At 39.0% G+C, this 21,896-nt stretch overlaps 5 protein-coding genes across 5 annotated transcripts; 3 read left to right on the plus strand and 2 right to left on the minus strand.

Moving 5' to 3' along the window:
• The first annotated feature begins 8,860 nt into the window (after positions 1–8,860).
• DCTN5-p25 (Dynactin 5, p25 subunit) lies at positions 8,861–9,935 on the plus strand. Its single transcript, XM_017069969.4, has 3 exons — positions 8,861–9,014; positions 9,095–9,394; positions 9,474–9,935. The coding sequence occupies exons 1-3, from the start codon at positions 8,967–8,969 to the stop codon at positions 9,693–9,695; spliced, it is 570 nt and encodes a 189-aa protein (XP_016925458.1). The 5' UTR covers positions 8,861–8,966; the 3' UTR covers positions 9,696–9,935.
• Positions 9,936–10,325: 390 nt separating this feature from the next.
• Positions 10,326–11,216, minus strand: Ankrd49 (ankyrin repeat domain-containing protein 49). The gene is made up of 2 exons (XM_036822726.3): positions 11,003–11,216; positions 10,326–10,932 (listed from the first exon to the last, which is right to left on the minus strand). Exons 1-2 carry the CDS (start codon positions 11,136–11,138, stop codon positions 10,421–10,423), a joined length of 648 nt encoding a protein of 215 aa, XP_036678621.1. The 5' UTR covers positions 11,139–11,216; the 3' UTR covers positions 10,326–10,420.
• Positions 11,217–11,510: 294 nt separating this feature from the next.
• THG (tRNA-histidine guanylyltransferase) lies at positions 11,511–13,379 on the minus strand. Its single transcript, XM_017070366.4, has 2 exons — positions 13,104–13,379; positions 11,511–13,040 (listed from the first exon to the last, which is right to left on the minus strand). The coding sequence occupies exons 1-2, from the start codon at positions 13,327–13,329 to the stop codon at positions 12,331–12,333; spliced, it is 936 nt and encodes a 311-aa protein (XP_016925855.2). The 5' UTR covers positions 13,330–13,379; the 3' UTR covers positions 11,511–12,330.
• Positions 11,586–12,209, plus strand: NC2beta (negative cofactor 2beta). The gene has a single exon (XM_017070377.4). It carries the CDS (start codon positions 11,586–11,588, stop codon positions 12,135–12,137), a length of 552 nt encoding a protein of 183 aa, XP_016925866.1. The 3' UTR covers positions 12,138–12,209.
• Positions 13,380–13,712: 333 nt separating the features above from the next.
• Positions 13,713–15,455, plus strand: Rnmt (RNA guanine-7 methyltransferase). The gene is made up of 2 exons (XM_017068619.4): positions 13,713–15,026; positions 15,081–15,455. The coding sequence occupies exons 1-2, from the start codon at positions 13,805–13,807 to the stop codon at positions 15,161–15,163; spliced, it is 1,305 nt and encodes a 434-aa protein (XP_016924108.2). The 5' UTR covers positions 13,713–13,804; the 3' UTR covers positions 15,164–15,455.
• Positions 15,456–21,896: the final 6,441 nt, after the last annotated feature.

The following is a 21,896-nucleotide window of genomic DNA, read 5'->3' on the forward strand; positions in this document are numbered from 1 at the left end:
TTTGAGTTTGTAAATTTATTTTAAAACTGAAAACCCAGTGATGATCATGAATTTAATTTTCAATGTTATCTATAAAAACAGTAAATTATACGCAAGTCTTTTTTTCATTTACACCAAATAAAAAAAACCATGAGCATTGTTCATAGGTATCTATCCCATTTGAATTAATTTTTTTTATATTTTAAACATATAGTATAGTATATAAAAATACCTATAATTTAGTACACCTACCCTAAAAAATTTAAATATACCATATTTTTAGACTTACCTAAAGTTAGATCATTTTCAGTCTTATTTAACGGATTGCTTAAGAATCTTTTAAACAAATATAAGTTGCTAAAAATTATTTAATATTTAGTATGATAACAAAAATGTAAATCCACAATCCGCAATATCCCACTTCTCAAACCCCCACAGCCATATTATTATTTAAAATTATTTGCAGCTGAGCAGCTGCTGATACTGCTAATCGAATTAGCATGGAGACCCGGCTGGTAATTAATATTTAATTTGCTTATTGAATTTTTACTAGCGACTACCGTGCCACGCACCAACGCCAGGCCAAATCACCAAGTTAGCCTCCGTGATCTCAGTTTATGTCCAGTCAATCCATTCCGGCGGCGATCTCATCTTGGGGATCTTGACAGTTGCAAATTTGGCTGGTCAACACTAAAACCACTTCTCTTCTCAGCTGCACTATGCTAAAATCCGCAGTGGATGGATATGCATTTTTACGATGTGTCAAATTAGCCATAAAACACACATGTACAGAAGAGCAAATATTGATTGTAAGTTTAGTAATAAAAGGAACATTATAGCATACTAAATCTATTTAATAAAACTACTCATGAAAGAAGAAAATTAGAAGATTTTAAAATTTTTGCTTTAAGGGAATTAACATAAATTCATTAATACTATATTATAAGATCTTTAATTTGTATTACTGCAATGCTTTAAGGGACTTGAAAACTTGTTAATTAATAAAATATTTATTTGTTTCATTTTAATCATCTTAATATCGAACAAACTTCCGCTTTGCCACCCAATGATTCAATGCTATAATAAAATAACTTGGGGGCAAATCGCCTCTTTTAACAGTTCTCACAACAAATTCGGTCGAATGCTTACTCACCTCAAGTTCGTCGCCAAAGTCTTTTGTTCTAGCGGCATTTATATGCAAACCCCTCACCTTGGTGGGCGATAAAAACCAGAAAAATCTGAAAAACATACCCAACAGCATCCCGGACCTGTGTTTAGCCGACCACTGACCACGAGTTAAATTAACGAAAATTCGCCAAGCAAGGTCAGTTGAAAACGGTCAACGACTGCAGGTGCTCGGGAATCGAATGGACAACATGAAATGCCCTTTTGCGAACAGCGAAAATTCTCGTTCGCGCTGATTTGTTAATGGCAAGCGGTTAATAAAAATTATGCAGCAATAAAAGCGATGAAAAAAAATTAAAATTAATCACTTGACAAAAGAAGGGAGCTGCTGAGCTACGCAAAAAGCAGCTACCGTTTAAAAATTCATTGCTCACCCAAAGCAAAAATAAGAGATACGGATGTATCTTAAAATCGAAGTTGGAATGCCTAGATCGAGGACGGTCGTTGGTCCCTGAGCCAAAGAATATCCAAGAAAAAAAACTACAAATAAAGTACGTGTCCCATATCAGGAATGCAAACCACGCGGCGGTCACTTTCAGTTGGCTTTATTTTTTAATGGCCGTTTTTGGAACTCGACTGCTCGACTGACTCAGTTTCTGCGAAACCTCCGCTAAAAGCATTCATAACTCAACTGCCAGCTGTCAGCGGCAGAAAAACGCCGGCGGTTTATAAACCCCGAAAAGGGAAAGGGCAGTGTAATGGAAAATTATACTACATTCATACTTATAATGGAAATGAAGCGGGTTGCTGATGCTTTCGTACCTACTTTGCAATCGCCCCAAGTTCAAGGTCGCCGGATTTCGCTGCTCAGGGCGATGAGAGTGCATTAAATGTGATGCGATGGTGATTGTTGTCTGCCGATGGAATGGTAATTGTAGTATGATTATAATGGAGGACCCCATGAACGCGATCGCAAATGAGCGGATAGCTTTGGTTTAATTATTCGCAAGATTTGTGGGACCTGTGAATAAGCCAAGATTATTAAAACGTGCTTAAAATATTAGAGATGTATTATTATAAAAGAACTTAACATTTTTTATAAAAACTGGTTTTGTTTTCAACATAAGTATATATTAAATATTGTCAAAATTATTTTTAAATATTTATTTTAAAACACTCTAAAAAGATATAATAAAACATTAAAAATAATTTGCAGTAATTCTCTGGACTTAAATTGCCTATTTTAGATTTCTTTACAAATAATCTATAAATATTTATTCACAAGTGTTGTAATTTAAGTTTATAATTTTGAATTTTAAGTTTAATTGATAATATATTTTTTAGGAAAGTAAGGAAAACCCTCACTTGATATTTAAATTATTAAATGATTTGAAGTTATTCAACGCCATTTATAAAAAAACTTATATTTTCCCCAAACACTAAGTTGGAACCACAAATTCCCATTCACTTTCATGCTCCAAAAGGTTTTCCCATGTAAAACCGACTATGCGTCACTGAAATTAACTTAAACCCAAATAAGGAAGTAATCAACTCGAATGTCAATTACAATTACAAACGCACTCGGAGTAATAAATTAATCGCGTTGCGCATACGCCATGTAAGCCGGCCAGTCTCCGAAATTCAATTCAGTCGATTCACTCGCCTTGATTTCAACCCGACAAACTATAAACAAGCGTGAGCGACAAAAAAAAGATACATACGCTACGCACAAATTAAATTCGTGAAGTTCAAAATCAGAAATTCCAGCAAAAACAGTGGCTAACAAATTACGCGGCTTGCATACCGCCTTTCAGCCCCCGAATTCCCCTTTTTTTGGTTTATTATTTTTTGTTTGTGAACCACTCGCAATCAGGAAGGTCAAGTGCACGCGCCAAATGTGTTTTATACTGTTTTTTACATTAGTCTCGGCATTTTGTTTAATTAATTTTTAATATAATTTTTTTCAGTAGCTTGTATTTTTTGTTTGACGAGCGCGTTGATGATGTGACAGGCGGCACACACAACTTGGGTGGTTCTGGAGGCTAATTGTGGCAGTTGATGGAAAGGCGTGCTTTTGAGACCTTGATGGAGTTGCCAAGTAAAAGATTTGGATGTGTTTAATAATGGTGGATTGTTATTATTTTCGGGTTTCTTATGACGTTGGTTGAGCTTTAATTTTTAATTGTGGTATTAGATTAGTAGTAATTATATTATTGTGTGTGTTATGTAAAAAAACCAGTATTTAAATTTAAACCTGTTCCTTTATAATTATTTTATTATAATATTTATTAAAGGACAACATCTATTTTTAAAATAAGTGAAATGCTATAAGTTGTAAAATCAATTATAGTTATTTTTTATTGTATAGGTATCTAAGGTATACTTATATTTATTTATTATTGTAGACATTTTGACATAAGATTTTCTTAATAAAATTATTTGCCTGCTTAATTTTAACGATTTGATTTTGCCATATTTATTGACCTTGTTGCGATACCCTTGCTACTAGTTCACAGAACCTCAATAAAATAATTACATAGCACCCATTGACCGCCACACTCTTTGTTATCGAATGTTTAAAATCGAATTTAATTACTTCCACCCACTAAAAACTTCCGAGGCACACTTCGTTCGGAAGCCTTGGTTATGAGTATAATAATAAGCCCAGGCAGTATAATGCACCATTTGAAACGCCACCTACCTACCTATATGGAAATATGTGCTCAAATACCTTAGATATATTGACAAACTGGAGTTTTATTGTCAATCATTGTCAATCAGCCACCGAACAGGGGGCCACCCAGAAAGAAACCAAGCGAATTTGACACTGAGTCTTCGAGAGACCGTTGGCAAACCTTTAAAGTTCAATCAACTGACAGACACAAGAGACTTAATCACCTGCTTTTCTGGAGGGCTTATAAAACGATAGCGATCGGCTATCATATTTTATCAAAACCGCTGAAAGGCAAAAGGAAGTGGAAACAAGCCGAGTCACAACAAAAACCCAAATTGAATCAAATTATGTGTTTAATACCCAAAATCCAGCCCGATCCAAATACGAGTTCAAATCGGAATCGTGGCTCGTGTCTCGAGGTTAGCCTTGCCCATGGCATACAAAGTTGAAAATTGATTTTGGCTTATATTTTAGGTCTCTCGTCAGGTTCAAAACTATTAGCGCCCGCATGCAAAAAAATGAAACAAGCAGAGCCCAATAGAGCAATCAAAATTGGAACAATGTGCATGAGCGAAAAATAAATAAGCTTTTGAGAAATACAGCAGGGAACGTATTTTTTAGATAGCTCTACGATATTATAAAATTTATTGATATTTTTGGATATTTTATTTGATTTATGAATTCTAAAAAATATAACTCTTAAAAAAATTAAATTTATTTGCCTACCAAAATATCTTATTATTATTTTTACAAAAATTTAAGATACCATTTTTTACTATTTCCATGTTAATATTATTCGGTTTTATTGGACAACAAAAGCTCATAAAAATTAAGTTCTTAATATCTCCATGATATTATATAAATTTATAATATTTTTTAAATAAATTACTATAAATTGAAGTCCATAATATATTTTATATAATTTTTATAATATTTAATTTTATTTGTTAAACAAATTTTCTATTCTTTTTTAGGATTTTTAAGTAAAAATATTTTAGTTGTTTACCAAAATATCTCATTATTGTTATGACCACACTTTAAGATACCTTTTTCTACAAAAATCTTGTTTAAGTTTTACTGGCCAACGAAAGCTCATTAAAATGTGATTCATTGTGCACGCATAGGTCAGGTGTCATTAGCTCAGCAATGTGATTTACGACTATGTACCGCACTGTAGTTGCTGTTGTCAGCAATGTTGTTGCTGCCGTTGTCGTGCGTCGGTTTTTGACAGTTAACTCTCTACTGGTTTTGATTTTTTCGTGTACCGAACGGGGGCCACTTGAAATTTGATTTTGATCGATTTTGGCAAAGAAACAAAAACAAAAACACGGGCAATCGTTATTTAATGCGAATTTAGCCTCGGGACAGAGTTAATGTTTTAATTAGCACAACTTGGGCAATCTGAGGTCGCTTTGGGGGCGCAACAACAAGTTGCAGCATGCCACGCCCATCCAAGCATATCGAAAGGGGGCTTGTGGGTGGGGAAATGAAAACATATAATTTGTATTATAAATATTCGCCACATCAAAGCGCATTCATTTGCTCGATTCACACAACTTGCTTGGCCGCTCATAGCTCAAACATTGGCAACGCAGACAAAATAAGAAAACCCCAACGAACATTGAAAAACCCCCTCCCCCACTCACAGCCATTCAGCTACTGAGCTACTGTCATTGTCAGACAATCGTTAGTTAGTTCTTGAACTCGGCTTTTGAACTGAGCTCTCCAACTCCGCAGCTAATCGCGGGCCACTCGTTTCGCGTTGGGATCTTGACATGAGGAAGCCATTTGGACGCCATATAGTATTGTAATGACCGTAATTAGTCGAAACCGAAAGGTCTCTGGAGAGGCAGAATTTTGAGTACTTACCTAAATATGGTTAATAGTTCTAATGTCCAACAGTAATATATTATACCAAACTAAAATTTCTCACATTAACTAGGCGTTCTCGGAAATAAAAAGTTTAACTTTAACTAATTTATTTAAAAGACATACGCTAGCATACTTTTTAACTATAGGGACCTTTTTCAATCGTAAAAGCCAATAAAAAATATTTGATTTCAGTTCTTAATAATGTATTAATGAAAAAATTAGGAAAAAGTAAATAAAATACAAAAATACATTTGTATAATATTAAACTAAAAAAGTTTTAAGGTCCAACCATAATAATTTAAATTTAAAATAAAACCTTTACAATAAAGTTATATTTAACATGTTAACTTGGCGTTCTGAATAAAATATCTTAAATTAAACTAAATTTAAAATGATAAACAATATTTTTATATATTATTTATTTAATTATTAATAATAAAATACCTTTTAATATTTAACTAAATAGATATCAATTTGAATAATTAAAGTATACATTTTCTAGGCGAATATCAAACTTGGGCGTCCATCTATGGACAACGACTTGCATACCCGAAAGATCCTTGAATTATTCGCATAATGATCACATTCCGAGTATCCGATAGTCACCTTTGTTCTGTCAATCCGAACATCGGCGCATACATATGTAACTGCATACACAAGCATAGGCATTTATCTACGAATTGTCAATTACAGATACATTTTATCGATTGAAACAAAAGACTTGAACAAAAAACTTGTTTCACTTGCCGTTGATGATTGTTGAGTTTTTTTTTTTTTTATTTCCAGTCAACTTGGGGACCTCCATGCAAAAAGTGAAAATACTATGCAACATTCTCCGTCTCCCTCTTTCACTCCACCTCACCTTGGGCGCAATAAATTCAATAAATTCATTTTCTCAATTTTGCTAATTGCAATTAATTTCATTTGTCGTTTCTCCTTCATTGTTGCATTATTATAACTCTGCTGTTCTTGGCCAAATCGCGTATGTGTATGTAAACTATTTGCAATTATTCAATTAAACATGACATGACTTCGACTCGAACTCGAACTGGATAGCACTGGCATTGTTTTAGTTTCAGCGTAATTTTCATTTATTAATTATGTGAATTATGTGATCCAGTGCCGCCGGTTTTCTCTCGCAGAAAGCAATTAAAAAATTGTAAAGCCGCAAAAACATCAAGATCAATGCGATCGTGAGCGATTGTTTTTGGGCGGTTGGATACTCAAAGTGCGTGTTTCTTGATCTTGATTAGCTGGGCATTTAATAATAATGAATTTCCAACAACAACATCGGCCACTTCACAAAACAATATCCAATTATCAAGGTCGCGGATGAGTTGGCTATTGTAAATATTTACATAGCTCGCGGCCCTCCTTCGTGGATCGTCAAGGTCGAATTGTGGCAGAAGAGTTTCATCGAGCGCTGTTGGACTAGTGTAAGGCAAACACTTGACTACACGTTCTACGAAGTCAAGACCTTCGGGGCCTTGGACTTCTAATTGATGGTAGAGAAAGTTACAAAACCTAAACAAAATATGAAAAAATCTAGAGGTTACAAGAAATACCTTGATTCTTTTTCCGTTCTTTATGACTGCTTGATGATTAATTAATCTTGTTAAGCCAAAAGCTAATAAACCTTATTAATGAGTGTGGAAGTAAAGGGCCCGATTTTATCTTGAAATGGAATCTGTAAAATATTAAAAATAATTTATAATTACAACATTTGGATAAACCTTCAAACAAAAAAAATTAAAAACTCACAAGCGACTTAATTAATAACCGATTCTTCGCAACTTCCCCCTGCTGAAAATCACACTCAACAATAGACACAATTTAAAGAGCGAAAATGAAACAAATTTGAATCATTTGTTTGATCAACATAATCGAGAGTTGTTTGTGTGCACAACTCAATTAATTTCCAAACAATATTCAAGTTCAAGTTTATTAACCTTAGGTTCAAAAGTGCAAACAGCAAGCAGATTAATAGATTTCGATGCGGTTTTTCATGCTGAAGGTTAAACGATTTCTGTTCTTTGCTTTTGGCGGATTCTTCAAAGCAGCCAATAGACTGGCACAATTGTTTGCAGTAATTGGCATATTTTCTATGCCAATGCATTAATGGCAAAGTTCAGATAGTTCACGCTAAGAAGGTTATGTGGGGAAAATTAAATTAACTAATTAATAAAATTTTGTAAATTAAAGAGGAAAAATTGGAAAATGTTTACAAGGCAATTTTCTTTCAGTTATTATAAAAATAGAAACCATGTTCTACAAATAAAATAATTATGAAGCAAAATAAAAAAAGTATATTTACAAGCAAATTTAATATTTCAAATTATTTCTCACAATGATTTCAAACTGGTTTTAAATATTAAAAAATATTATAAAATATATGTGATATTTTTGTTTTTGAAAATTCATATAATGTTCCTAATTTAAACAACTTTTTATATTGAAAACGACATTATTTTCTTTGGACTACGTGTATTTATTAATTTATATTCTAACAGCATAATGCAATAGCAAATAGACAAACATAATGGATTACCATATGAATGGGCTTGCGGATTCCTAAAAAGGCAGAGAACCAAACGAAGAAAACAGTATTACAATAAGGCAAACTTAAACAAATTATAATGCCTTCTATGATTAGCCAGAGTTCCCGCCTCGAGAGGCATTCGAGCGTGCCTTGTGAAGGTTAACTTAACCCATGGTGCTGGGTCTTGCGATTATTAAAGAGCATTAATTGGAACATCGCTGGAGCGTTGGACAGCGGGAAGTTTATAGTATTATTATTTATTTTATTGAAGAAGGTCACTGCGCGGATGGGAGGAGGTGGAGTTTGGCTGCGTTTCTGGCCACCAGCTGTGAGCTCAATTATTTGTGAACAGCAGCTGTCTAATCTGCATCGTGATCGCTGCATTTACTTGGTATATACACATATATTGTATATAGCGAAAAGTTCAGGGTCATCGTGGGTTAAACACCTGCGTTTTCAATGCATCCGCCAAGGCAGCTTGTAATTTTTAAGACCTCGCGTGCGTCTAATTAATAATTATTAAGTTGTAATGAAATATGCATTCCTCTGTTATGAAATTTCAATATCACTAAGCATTTAAAAAATGAATTTAATTTAAATTTGGCGGGCTTTGAGGTTGCCATTACATGGTTTATGTCTAGGCTAACAGCTTGAATTACGGTTTTTTGGTATTTTGCATGCATTGCACTTTTGGTCATACTGAACAGCTGGCAAAAATATTTGCAAACGGAATATTTTATATTTAGCGAAAATAGTTTATAAAACTGCAGTTTAACCATGGAAATTGCGGATACGTACTACAGTAAAGATGAATACGTGGAGACGGCAAGTATTCCCAGTATTCCCCATAGAGACTTGAAGTTACTCCAAGATGACCTCATCATGACCAAATTTTTTGTTTACAGGCCTCCGGAAACAAAGTGAGTCGGCACACGGTGCTCTGCGGATCCCAGAACATCGTGCTCAATGGCAAAGTGATCGTCCAGAGCGGCGCCATAATCCGTGGAGATCTGGCCAATGTCCGGACTGGGAGATACTGCGTGATCGGCAGGGACTCCGTCATCCGACCGCCTTATAAGCAGTTTAGCAAGGGAATCGCCTTCTTTCCCATGCACATTGGTGACCATGTTTTTGTCGGCGAAGGAGCCGTCGTCTCGGCAGCCACCATCGGATCCTGTGTTTACATCGGAAAGAACGCCATTATTGTAAGCTTAATTTTACAAATCTTACCTTACCTTTAATCTTTTCTTGATATGCTAATGAAGTGACCCCATCTCTCTTCAGGGTCGTCGCTGTGTTCTTAAAGACTGCTGCGTGATTGAGGATGGAGCTGTTCTGCCACCGGAGACAACGGTGTCCAGCTACATGCGATATACGGCCAAGGGAACCATCGAGGGTGGACAGGGGAATCCGTACTTTGTGCCCGCCGCCATGCAGGATGAGATGATCAACTACACAAAGTCATTTTACGAGCATTTCGTGCGAGCTCCGGCACCAGCCAGCTGAAAACAATAGGTACTACTTTTAAAGGCGTAATTATTGGCTTAAATGCAGTTGGTAGATATAAGTATTCATTATATTGTAATATCCCTATCAATTGCATATACATTTGTGGGAACCTTCTTACAAATGTCCTTTGTTCTTTGTGATGCTATTTAACATTCGTCGAAGCCGCAAAATAGTTTTATACGTATTTATATTTGATTAAATGAGATAAACTGAATTACTATCTATCTAATCAATCAAGCTCGCATTGCTTTAAATATCATTGTGGGAATCCACATTACCAGAATTAAAATTTTTGTTTGAAGACTTCTTAAAAAAGGAAATACAATAAACTTATATTTATAGTATTTTATTTTGTCCCACAGTTTAATGTAGATTATTATTTGAACTAAAACAGAGTTTTGGTTCTCATAGGTTTGAGTACTTCAGCACTTTCTCTCGTCTCATTCGTGTCATAGTAATCGTATAGGATCACCGAGGATGGTTTCTTGTTGGCCACCGAATGTGTCCTGTAGGCCTTGATAGGAATCTATTGTCCACGCAGTGACGAAGGGCTCCAGAGGAGTGTTGCTTTAGACCTGAAAGTTCTAATGCTTGTAGGGAAGAAATTATTAGGAAAAGTCTACCAACTCCATGAAATGTAATCAGGACGTTAAGGATTCTTTATGAAATAAACATATATATTAGGTATTCTACAGGTATATTAGGTATTGACTGTTTCGTAGCTAATCTATCAGTCCCGTTTCGCAGTCGTAGGCCTCGTTGTCCGACTCGAAGATGGGGAAGCTCATGCCGGTGCGCCTGGCGATCACAGAGGCCAGTTCCTCGGAGTTGTTCTCCTTGCGAGGCAGAATATTCCGGTCCAGCAGCAGCACTGTGGCCGTGTTCCGGCAGTTGGAAACAGTGGCCGTGATGTGGAGGGGCGTCTGCTTGCCCTCCGATTCCGCGTTCACATCGGCGCCAAATTGCAGCAGTAGATGGGCACAATCCGCGTTGTTCCACTTGCAGGCGGAGTGCAGGGGTGTCCAACCCAGTTCTGTGCGGGCATTGGGATCGGCCCTGTATTGGAGCAGCAACTTGGCCATGTCCACGAAGTTGTTGTAGGCTGCCCGATGCAGGGGGGTATACCCGTCGTTATCCTTGGCGTTCACGGTGTCCGCATCCAGGCGCAGGATCTCGCGCACCTCGTTGATCCGGTTCTCATTGACCGCCCACAGGATCATGCGTTCAATGCTGGCTAAATGAGGGGCGAAAGCTTATATCCTACCAGAGCATATATGTAACTATTCCATTGGGGGTTCACTCACATTGCGGGTCCTTGTCCTCCTCGATCAGTTCGTCGGCATCGTCATCCCAGCCGCTGACGAACATTCCGCGGGGTACTTTTGCGTGTCGCAGTTTCTCCACTTGGGATTTCTCATCATCTGAGTCGTAGTCCCCCATTTAAAGGCTATAATTTAATAATTTGCTTGGAATTTTAGGAATGGTTTGTTTTCTATTTTCTAGAGTGACCTTTTCTGAACCGCTAAAAAAATTACTTTTAGTTATAAGAAAAATACTAAACATACCAATGTATACAGACCAGTTCAAGAAAATAGTAACAACTTTTTATAAACATTTTACCGTAAATTAAGTACTTATTAATAAATTATTTAAAATTTTTAAAAATAAGGATATATTTTTAAACATTAAAATGGTTATATATTATTATCTTTAAAAACATTTTTAGTAAGAACCCTACAAGAAGATTTGTTGTTAGACATTTATGTTTTAGCAGTGAAAGGTCACTCTAAACACCAACACATATTAACTATATTTGGATAACATCGCGAGTCGCGAGGAAAACAACTGCCCCCAACTTTGTTTACGTTCTCCAAAACCCACGGAGCCATGTCGAATCCGCAGGAGGAACTGCTGCCACCCAGCGCCGAGGACGACGAGCTGACCCTGCCGCGGGCCAGCATCAACAAGATCATCAAGGAGCTGGTGCCCACGGTGCGGGTGGCCAACGAGAGTCGCGAGCTGATCCTGAACTGCTGCTCCGAGTTCATCCACCTGATCAGCTCGGAGGCCAACGAGGTGTGCAATCTGCGCAACAAGAAGACGATCAACGCGGAGCACGTCCTGGAGGCGCTGGAACGGCTGGGCTTCCACGACTACAAACAAGAGGCGGAGGCCGTCCTGCACGACTGCAAGGAGGTGGCCGCCAAGCGAAGGCGGCAGAGCACGCGCCTGGAGAACCTGGGCATTCCGGAAGAGGAGCTGCTGCGCCAGCAACAGGAGCTGTTCGCCAAGGCACGCGAGGAGCAGGCGCGCGAGGAGCAACAGCAGTGGGAGAGCATGCAGGCGGCGGCCATGGTGCAACGACCGCCGCAGGCCGACGGCTCCGTGGCCAGCAAACCAAGTGAGGATGACGAGGACGACGACGACGACGACTACTAGTAGGAAAGTGTGTCTTTCTATGAGCTTAATGTAGTTTTAATCTTAAAATATATGCCATAAGTTCAACTGTCAGCCACCGTTTGGTATCGATCCTGGCTTTCTCCCAATCTGGGCATAACTTTTCCATCCTTAAGCACTCTCGAGGTAGAATCGTAGGTTTTAATCTTAAAATATATTGCCATAAGTTCAACTATCAGCTAATCCCGGCCATATTCTGTGGCTCCTCCTCGTCCACTTGCTTGGCATTCAGCTGCAACTCCACCAATCTGGGCAGTTCCTGTGGGGCAGTATAGGTGCCAGGCACATATTTGCCCAAGATCTCCGTGTGCTGCTTCCAAAATTGCGAGGAAATCAGATCCTCGTGCAGCGGCACCACCGCCTGTCTACTCTTGTCACCCACAGTAACTCCCTTCCTGAGCAGGATCGTTCCCTTTCTGTACATGGCCGGCAGAGTGTTGTAGTTTATGCCGAACTCCTGGAAGAGCAGCTCGTTCTTGTCCGCCGAGAAGGTTCCCCGCAGCTTCGCCTCCGCCTCCTGATTCGTCAGACCCTTCTCCAAAACCAGTTTCCAAAAGGCGGTGTTGTAGAGGTTGTTGACATGCACATCCGCTTGTCGCCAGCTGAGGTAGTCCTTTAGGTTCTGCTCCGAAGGATACAGGACCACCCGGCCGTCGAAACAGGGAGCGTAGGCCAGGGGAATGTTCATCCACTTGGACCACTGCATCACGTAGCTTGTGGAGAAAAGGCTAGTGACGTAGGTCAGCAGTTTGGCGGATCGTCGCTTGAAGGCAGCGGTCTCCTTGCGGAACACAAAAGAGTACTCATCACTCTGGCCGTAAGCCAGGACAATATCCCGGAACTCCTGCATCACAGAAGTCGCAGCCGCATTCATCACATTGAGAGCTGCGGAATGGGATTAAAAGGATCAATATATGTAGGAATTATACACAACCAAGTCTTAAGTACCATTCTCATCATTGGGCTTCTCGAAACCGTGCGTCTTGGAGAACTTGTGGAACTTTTTGCCATCGATCCGTATGACAATCCACACATTGGGCAATATGCTGTCATCCTGCTCGAAGGATTTGACGTACTCGAATCTGCTGCAGGCCATGCTGCGTTTGGGGGAATCCTGGACAAGGGTACGATTCAATAATTTACTGAATTTATTCAAAGTTCCAAAAAACCGCATTTAAAAGTTTATTTATGTTAACGAAGGCATGAGTTGTCAACAGCTGTTTGCTGTTATTGCTTAACAGCACTGTTAACTACCACGATATTTAAAAACTACGATGGAAGCAATTGTTCCACAGCTCAAGTCCAATTAAATATTTTAAATTTTTCTGGAAAAAAATAAATATAAAGATTTAGGCAGAAGTTAAATGCAAACATGGATTCACAAAATATATGCAGAATTTATTTTTCCCAAAGTCACCTTTTCCGTCAACGGTGATCTTCGATAGCACCCGCTTACCCATCCCTAGCTAAACCGATAACACAGATAGTGTTGTGGAAATATATAAAAAATATCGATGGATGATATATCTTTTAAAAAGACTCTAAACACCACGATAAAAATATTTATTTTTGTTCAAAAAATATCGATGTATTGATATTTTGATAGTTTCCCCATCCTACCTCGCAAAAACAGAAAATAAGTGGAAATTATGAGCGTGAATTACGAACAAAATGCGGCAGATGAGCAGTTCGCCCGGGCACACAAGGCAGTCCGTCTGTCGGACGACGAGGAGGAGAGTGAGGGCCCGGCGGAGTCCACTTCCTTGCCAGAAGATGGACCACCTGCCAGCAAGCGGGCCCGGGAGTTCTACGAGGAGCCGGGCGGGAAAGGTGAAGGAGGAGCAAGTGGAGGTGGAAGTGGGCCAGATGAGCCAGAGGAGCCCGAAGCGGAGGCTGCCGGAGGAGCGGCGAACACACATGTGGTGGCCCACCACTACAACGAGCTGAAGGAGGCCGGTCGCAAGGACCGCCAGAAGTCGAAGATCTTCTTTATGCGGAATTTCAACAACTGGATCAAGAGCCAGCTGATCAATGAGTACATGTCGCAGATCAAGGATCAAAAGCGCATGGGCGATGCTCTCCGTGTCCTGGACATGTGCTGCGGCAAGGGCGGCGACCTGCTGAAGTGGGAGAAGGCAGCCATCTCCCACCTCATCTGCACGGACATCGCCGAGGTGTCCGTCGAGCAGTGCCAGCGGCGGTACCAGGACATCCTGCAGCGCGCCGAGAAGTCCAAGTTCGCCAATAAGTTCACCGCCGAGTTCTTTGCCTGCGATTCCACGTTGGTGCGTCTGAGGGAGCGGTACAAGGATCCCTCGCTGCAGCTGAATCTTGTTTCCTGCCAGTTTGCCTTTCATTATTGCTTCGAGTCCATGGCCCAGGCGGATTGCATGATGCGCAATGCGGCCGAGTGTCTGAAACCAGGTGGTTTCTTCATAGCCACCATGCCGGATGCCTACGAGATCATTCGGCGGTTAAGGGCAGCTGGTCCGGATGCCCGACGTTTCGGGAACGATGTGTACAGCATTGAGTTTGACTGCGAAACGGATCCATTGCCCTTTTTCGGGGCCAAGTATCAGTTTCACCTGGAGGGCGTCGTCGATTGTCCCGAGTTCCTTGTGCATTTTCCCACGCTCGTCAAGCTGGGCAGGAAGTACGGTCTGCAGCTGATCAGGCGGTCCACATTTGCGGATTACTACAAGGAGAGTCTGCCCCACGGTAAGAATCTCCTGCAGCGAATGTCCGGATTGGAGACAGTCCAACCGCAGCGTTGCGAAAATGATGAGCAGTTCGTCCACGTGAAGAACTTCCAGGGAGCACAGCGCGGCCGTCCACTTGGAACCCTCTCCAAGTCGGAGTGGGAAGCAGCAAGTGAGTCTATGACGCATTTCTGAATTTCGCATCTAAATACCTACTTATTTTCAGCTCTTTATCTGGTGTGTGCCTTCAAGAAATGCAAAAACACGTGGGATACCAATGGCAAGCCATTGTTTGAATTCGACGACTGAATATTGCCAAAAATTTGAGCATTATAGGTTATTTTACTGTATCCGTGGCCCAACATTTTATTAGAAACTATATTATACTCGAAAGCATGAACAGATTATTGCTGGCTGAAAAGTTTAGCTCTTAAGTGGAGTTTGTTATATAAAAGGTATGTCTGTATTGTGTTCATAGGATTCGATTTATATTTACAATTCAATTTTACCTTTGGATATCCAAAAACTTGATTGTTCATTTAGCTTAAATATAACAAATAAACAAGCAAAGGAACTTAACAAAAAGTGTTCAAACCATAAATCCAAATTGTTGTTTAACCAGGTCGATTCTCTACAACTTTCATTATATCTTAGTCCATTGTTTCTTGTCTGTACCGAAGTTAGAGAACAGTTGCAAAATACTTTTTATTATTTTCGCAATGCCAATGCTAAATACAGGATGGCACAAAAAGCATATATATTTCAATAATCTATAGGAAACAACAATTTTATTCGACGTTCTTCATTCTGGCCTTAAGATATATGTAATATGTTAAAATAAAGTAATTTATTTTTTAGGTATACAAATTATTCAAAATTTAATTTAACTAGGGGCATTTAATAAGTTATACTTTGAACAGTAAAAAGTGTTGTGTATCGTCAACTTTATTCAAAAATATATATATTTTTTATTTCAAACACTACCGTGATTTAGTGAAAACTGGAAAATCGCTCTTAAAATATCATTATGAACTTTTACTTTTTCAAAATTTTGAATAAATAACAAAAACCAATTGTTGATGTGCAGTTTATAAAATGGAAATATACATAAAATATTTGATTTTATGGGTTTGTTGCGAAATTTTAATAATAATTTTTTAATTCTATGGCTTATAAACTTTTGAATAGCCCTCGTTAGAGCGGCCTTTCAGTCCGCCTTTATCGAAAGCTTTGATAAGAAGGCTTTGGCCGAGTTCGAAACTGGAAGTAGATATCAAGGAAGCTTCGGGGAACGAAGCTCTGGGCTGAGAGAGCGCACAGCTGTTGCTTTCACAGCGACGGCGCCTTTGAAGGACATCGGGCAAAGGTTAGTCCTGACGTTTACGTTGCCGGGTCGCTGGCAGGCACGACCCAACCTGTTCAGTTGTGCGCTGGAGCGACCCCAACGAGTCGAAAGCGAGGAGAAAGCGTGTCGTGCCAGGCGCTCGATGCATCAATGAATTATTGTAGCTGAAGTGTAAATAAATATTTGATAACGGGCCGAAAGTATGGGTGGTATGGCCTGGTTCGGTTTTCGGGTTTGGGATTGGGATTGGGGGTGGTACTGGAGAAAATAACGGCATAAATTACGCCATTGATTGGTTTCGAAGCGTTTTGCAAACTTTATATTGGCCCAATCAGTTAGCTCTTCCTTTCATTATCGCTCGGGGCTCGGGACTTGAGGCTCGTGGCACATTCCTTGGCCTTCACTTGGCCATTCTTGCCAACTTCTTGTCAGATAATTTCATTATTTAAAGTTTTGCTCATAAAAATCAACTTTGTGTGTAAAGTTTAAATTTGTTTTGCACATACTGATGCACAAACAGAGCGGGCAGAAGCCAGGCACGTGTACGAGGTGGATGGGTTTTGGGATCCGGGCTGGGTGGCTCCCCTTTTCCCCGCTTTTGTTTAAAGTAGAGCGTGCGTATTTATATGGCAAACAACAGAGCCAGGGGCTGCCCTGCCCGAGCTGTTTACGTTTACACACACGGCTTGCCCTCAGCCACCTCCTCCTCCTCCTCCGCCGACCACCTTAACCACCCAGCCATCAACCCACCGCTTTTGGCCAGGTCCTTCGCCACTCCGCATGTCCTTCGCCACGACTCGCTTTGCACTGATTGGCCCTAATGAATCTTTTTGTTACCTTCTCCATGCGGCCGCCTGCGCATTGTACCATGCGGTCTATGTAAATTAGTTCACTTTTAACCCAAACATTGGGGAACACCAGATAAATCGCCCCCACCAGGCAACAAATTAACATTTTAAACTTTCACGCCACTTTCACAAAATTATAACTTTGATAGCCTCAAAGAAGGTATCGGATTTCTGGCAATTAGTTAAGTCTTTTGATATTGTTAGATTAAAAGTTCGGCCAAGTCACTTTTTGGGCGTTTAATAGTCTAGATAACTAAATAGTACAAGTATTACTTTGAAAAATATACACTGCATACTTAAAAAATTACTTATTTAGTATTTAAATGTTTAAACGTACTAAAATTTGTGATTCGCATACGATTTTTAGAGAACAAGTAAGAAAGAATTCTTTGTAATTTCGTAAAACTTTATTTGGATAACATACTAAACATGACTTTGAGAAGATCAGCACAACGCTGATGAAAATGATTTGAAAAATTAATTAGTAACTGTAATTGTTTTAAAATTTTCTTTAAAGAAACACCTTTTTTTAGGTGCAAGCGTACTTGGACTTGGACTGTTTCAGAAAACGATCCATTATGCAGTGAGCTACTACTCCCTTGCGATCCAAATAACCTTTGAGGGCGTTGTTGAATTCAGTTATTGTTGAGGTTGAAGCTTTTCGCATAGTATTAAACATTTTGAATGCATCTCGGACCATAAGTTGATAGTTCTCTATCTCTGCATTGCTTTCCGACTTGTAAGAGTTGTAGATATTCCGGTATTCGGGACTATCACTAAATCGCCTATTACAAAGAATCATTTTCATGTAGTTGCAACGGAAATTCAAAAGAAACTTTATCTTCGTTTCGGTATCAGCGACAGACAACTCAAGGAGATTGTCGTTTATGAATTTTCCAAAGTTTGAATTGCCTCCCAACTTTTTTATGACTTCTTCACCGACATCCAGAGCTTTTCTTGTTAAAAAGTCTGCCAAATAAAGTCGATCATCCTCAACGCCTTCGAGAAAATCGCAGAACATTTCTTTGTCGGCCTCAGTAGCCAATCCTCTGGTGAGGCCCTTTGATTAAAAAATGTACTAAAACTTATTTATAATTTCACAAGTAGTGTTTCCTACCAGCAAAGCAAAAGTCAGCAAAGAAAAACGCATCTTGTTTGGCGATTGAAGTTGTTACTATAACTTTCTGCGCCGAATTCTGCGTCTTTTATAGGTCTCATCCTCACACTGTTTTTCAATCGTTTTTCTTGTTAAAAATCAGCCTTCAATTTCAAAAGATAGCTTTTTTTTAATGAATCAGAGGGCAGAACTATAGTTTATCAACATCAATACACATGTATATACAGCTTATCTCAAAACATTTTCCAGCCAGTGTTTTTCTTTAATTATTCCTTGGCAATTTATTATCATTTTCGATTTTAAGAAATGCAAATCGTTATAAATTAATTCCAATTATTTTCTATATTTTTAATTTGTTATTCTTAAAATCATCGAATTGTTTCAGTTTTAATGATTACTACTATTAGACCCTTTTTTTAAAAAATATCAATATAGATCACATATTACTATTTAGGATCTAAGAAACTCAGAATTATTTTTATTCATTCCAAGTTCAATCTATATCCTTGTCAAATTCAAAACAGTAAAGATCTACAATCGTGTACCAAAAAGTATGCTATACAAAATTTATTTTAAAGCTCACACCCAAATATCTAAAGCACTTCTGATTGTAGCACACTTTTGACGTCTTTCAAAAAGGTTTCAGGTCTCTAGAGATTTTTGAATTTGTTTTGGGGTTTCTTAGTCTTTAATAGCTAATAAAATCTGGAAGCCTGGCAAGGGTTAAGGCCTGTGGCGCAATTGTTGGCCACGTTGTGTTGAGTAATGTGCATACGTGACTGCAATGTGTTCGTGTGGAAGGGACTGTGTCAGTGTGTTGGTGCTGCTGGGCACTGACGAAACGCAGGTAGGAAATGTAAGGACCACCCATAGTACGTATACGCAGTGTGTACAAACAGAAAACATGCCGCAATGTTTGTTTTGTAAGCCTGTCGAGGCAAGCGAGCGAATAAGTGTCCATGTCGCTCTCTCTCTCTCTCGCCCGCTTTCTCTTCGTCCTTTTCTCTGCAGATCATAAAATGCATGTGTGTTTGTACATGTGTGCGTGCCTTTTGACGGTGTGGCTGTGTGTGCGTGTGTGGCTTGTGTTTATTCAACCGCATGAAACAATGTGAAAAACGCATGCCAGGCGTGCGACAGTGTTGGTGGCTCTGTGTGAATGGCTGCGAGCATGTCTGCGTGCGCCTTCTGCTATGCTAAACTTTTTACAAGGATTGCCCCCGGAGCTGGTTGGCTTGGTTAACGCAACAATTTAACACAAAAACCGAAAAAAAGAAGGTAAAACGAACCCAAAGAAGAAAGAATATGCAAAAAAAAAAAAATAGGAGAAAATGAAACGTTCCACACACACATCTGTGCATACCATACATATATGTATGCCCAAGGACTTAGCGGCGCCCATTGAAAGGATGTGAAGATGATGAGCTGCAGCTCATCGCTTGGTAATCTTTTGTGGTTCTTTCCTGGCCAAAGAGAAACTTGAACTCTGCCCGAGTGTAGCCACATTCTCCTGGCAGTCACTCCTGCCTCGCCTGGATGCGTTTGTGCAGCACGGCAGCCGGGCTGCCTAAGGTCGAATGTTGGCTCAGTAATTACATTTAATTCTGGCTTTGGCAAGGTTTTTGCAAAAATATTCTATGCATATCTCCTTCAAATAAAATGTCAAGTCTTTGTGTCTGATATAAAAGGTTAGAGCTTGTTATTTATTTGTTTTATTTATACTTAAAATTCATGTAGAAGATTTACAACAAGCTTAAACAAAGCTATTAAAATCCAAATAGTGTCAATTTGATTTAATAGTTCTGTAATTTATTGAAAAGAAAATCCATAAAAATTTGAATGATTTATGTTAATGGTTTAGGTCGTTCATTTTTTTCAATATAAAATGTCTTATTTTATATTTTACAATTTGGCTTTTAAAGTTTTCGAATGATGGCAACTCCGTTTAATAGTTCTATAAAATGATCAATAGAAAATTCATTGAAAATGTCACGTCTATAAGAACGGTCAAACATTTTGACTCTTCTCATTTATTTCTACTTTAACAGAATTTAAAATGCAGCATTTATTTTATACGTTTATTCTGTAATATATAAAAGTTAAATGGTAAAAAATCTACAGAGTGTTAGTTATACAGTTTATATTTTATAAATCATAGATAAGTCTTATATATGTACATATATCATATATTACAAAAAATGCATTATATTTCATTATATTACTTTTGTTAGAGGACAATTTTCTATAATATAATATATATTATATTTATTCAATGATTTCTTACAATGAAGAGGACAATTCTCTATAATATAATATATATTATATTTATTCAATGATTTCTTACAATGTCATGAGTCACACTCTCATTCCAGTTCCAAGTTTATAAACATTTCTCAGAAGTTAAGATAAATTAAGTGATAGGAAAAGCTTTTTCGATAGTTCCTTGATTGAAATAACAGTCGTTATTATTGATCGAATTGCATAAGCCAATTCAATCTATTTCATCGCTTTTCATTTCCCATATTTGGCAACTTGTGTTTGCCAACTTATTGTTGAAAGGATTTGCCTTAATCAGAGCAGATTCTGCCCCAACTGACTTCGGAATCAATTGCAAAACCAAACAATAAACGAATATTATAACCATTTCGACAGAGCCCACAGAGGCCATAACCAGTGCCCTTGTATTCACACATCTGGAAATTATTTAATCCGTTCAACAGTTTCGTTTACCGTTTACTCCCTGACAGATTTCAAGACAAGTGCATTTCAGCATGGCCACATTCCGCATGCAGATATAAATATTTGAGTAATTGATTTCCCCAGTCGACCTGCGAACGGTGCAACTTCCCAACTCTTGGCTTGAATACTCCTGGCCAAGGCAAATAACTGGGTTATTTCTGACCGCAGAATCCTTCGACTTGAGCGGACAGTTGAGGTTGTCAAACTAATTGCACAATTGTCAATGATTTATTCAGTTGGCAATTAAGGTGCCAACTAACGGTGTGGCATACGGCTATATCGATTTGAAAATATTCAATAAGCCCAGAGCCTTGATAAGCTCATCAAACATGCACATGGCCATCCTGGGGGTAAGTTTGTTTTTAGAGCTAAGTGGGGAGGGGGTGAGTTTTTCAGGGTTTCTTTTTTGGGGAAGGGGTAGGGGGGGAGGGCAGATTTAAGGGGATCAAGCTCAAGGCGTGGCAGTTGGGCATTAGGTGTTTCGTACACGACAACCGGGCTAGCAACCAAACAAAGGTCAACTCGACAAGTGAGTTAAATGACAAGGACCTCACCTTGCTTTCCTTCCTTGGCCCGTGCGTGTTTGCATGTTTGACTCGATGAGGCAGGCGACCCGACCCCAAAAATGAAACTCAACTTTGGCTTTGAATGTGGCGTGCAGCCATTATGGCCTTTCGCTTTCAAAACAAAGCCCCCCGACTTTCCTGTTTCCTGGTTTTCTGGTTCCCCCCTGTTGTTGTTTTTGCAGTGCCCTTGGCCAATTGCGAGTGAATTTTGATGTTTTGACTGGCCATTCCTGGGGCCATTTGACAACTCTATAAAACCGGTGTCCTTAAACCCGCCCTCGTCCTTGCCCAGGCCTTATAGAGCACCCCCCACCGCCCAACACCCCCCATAATAACCGTAATTGCCCGGAGAGTTTCGCGACTTTCGACTTGGCCACCAAACTGAAAAAGCGAAACTTCAAAACCCCGACTTGGCAACTGGAAGTGG

Source organism: Drosophila suzukii, chromosome 2L (assembly GCF_043229965.1).
Source record: "Drosophila suzukii chromosome 2L, CBGP_Dsuzu_IsoJpt1.0, whole genome shotgun sequence".
NCBI lineage: Eukaryota > Metazoa > Arthropoda > Insecta > Diptera > Drosophilidae > Drosophila > Drosophila suzukii.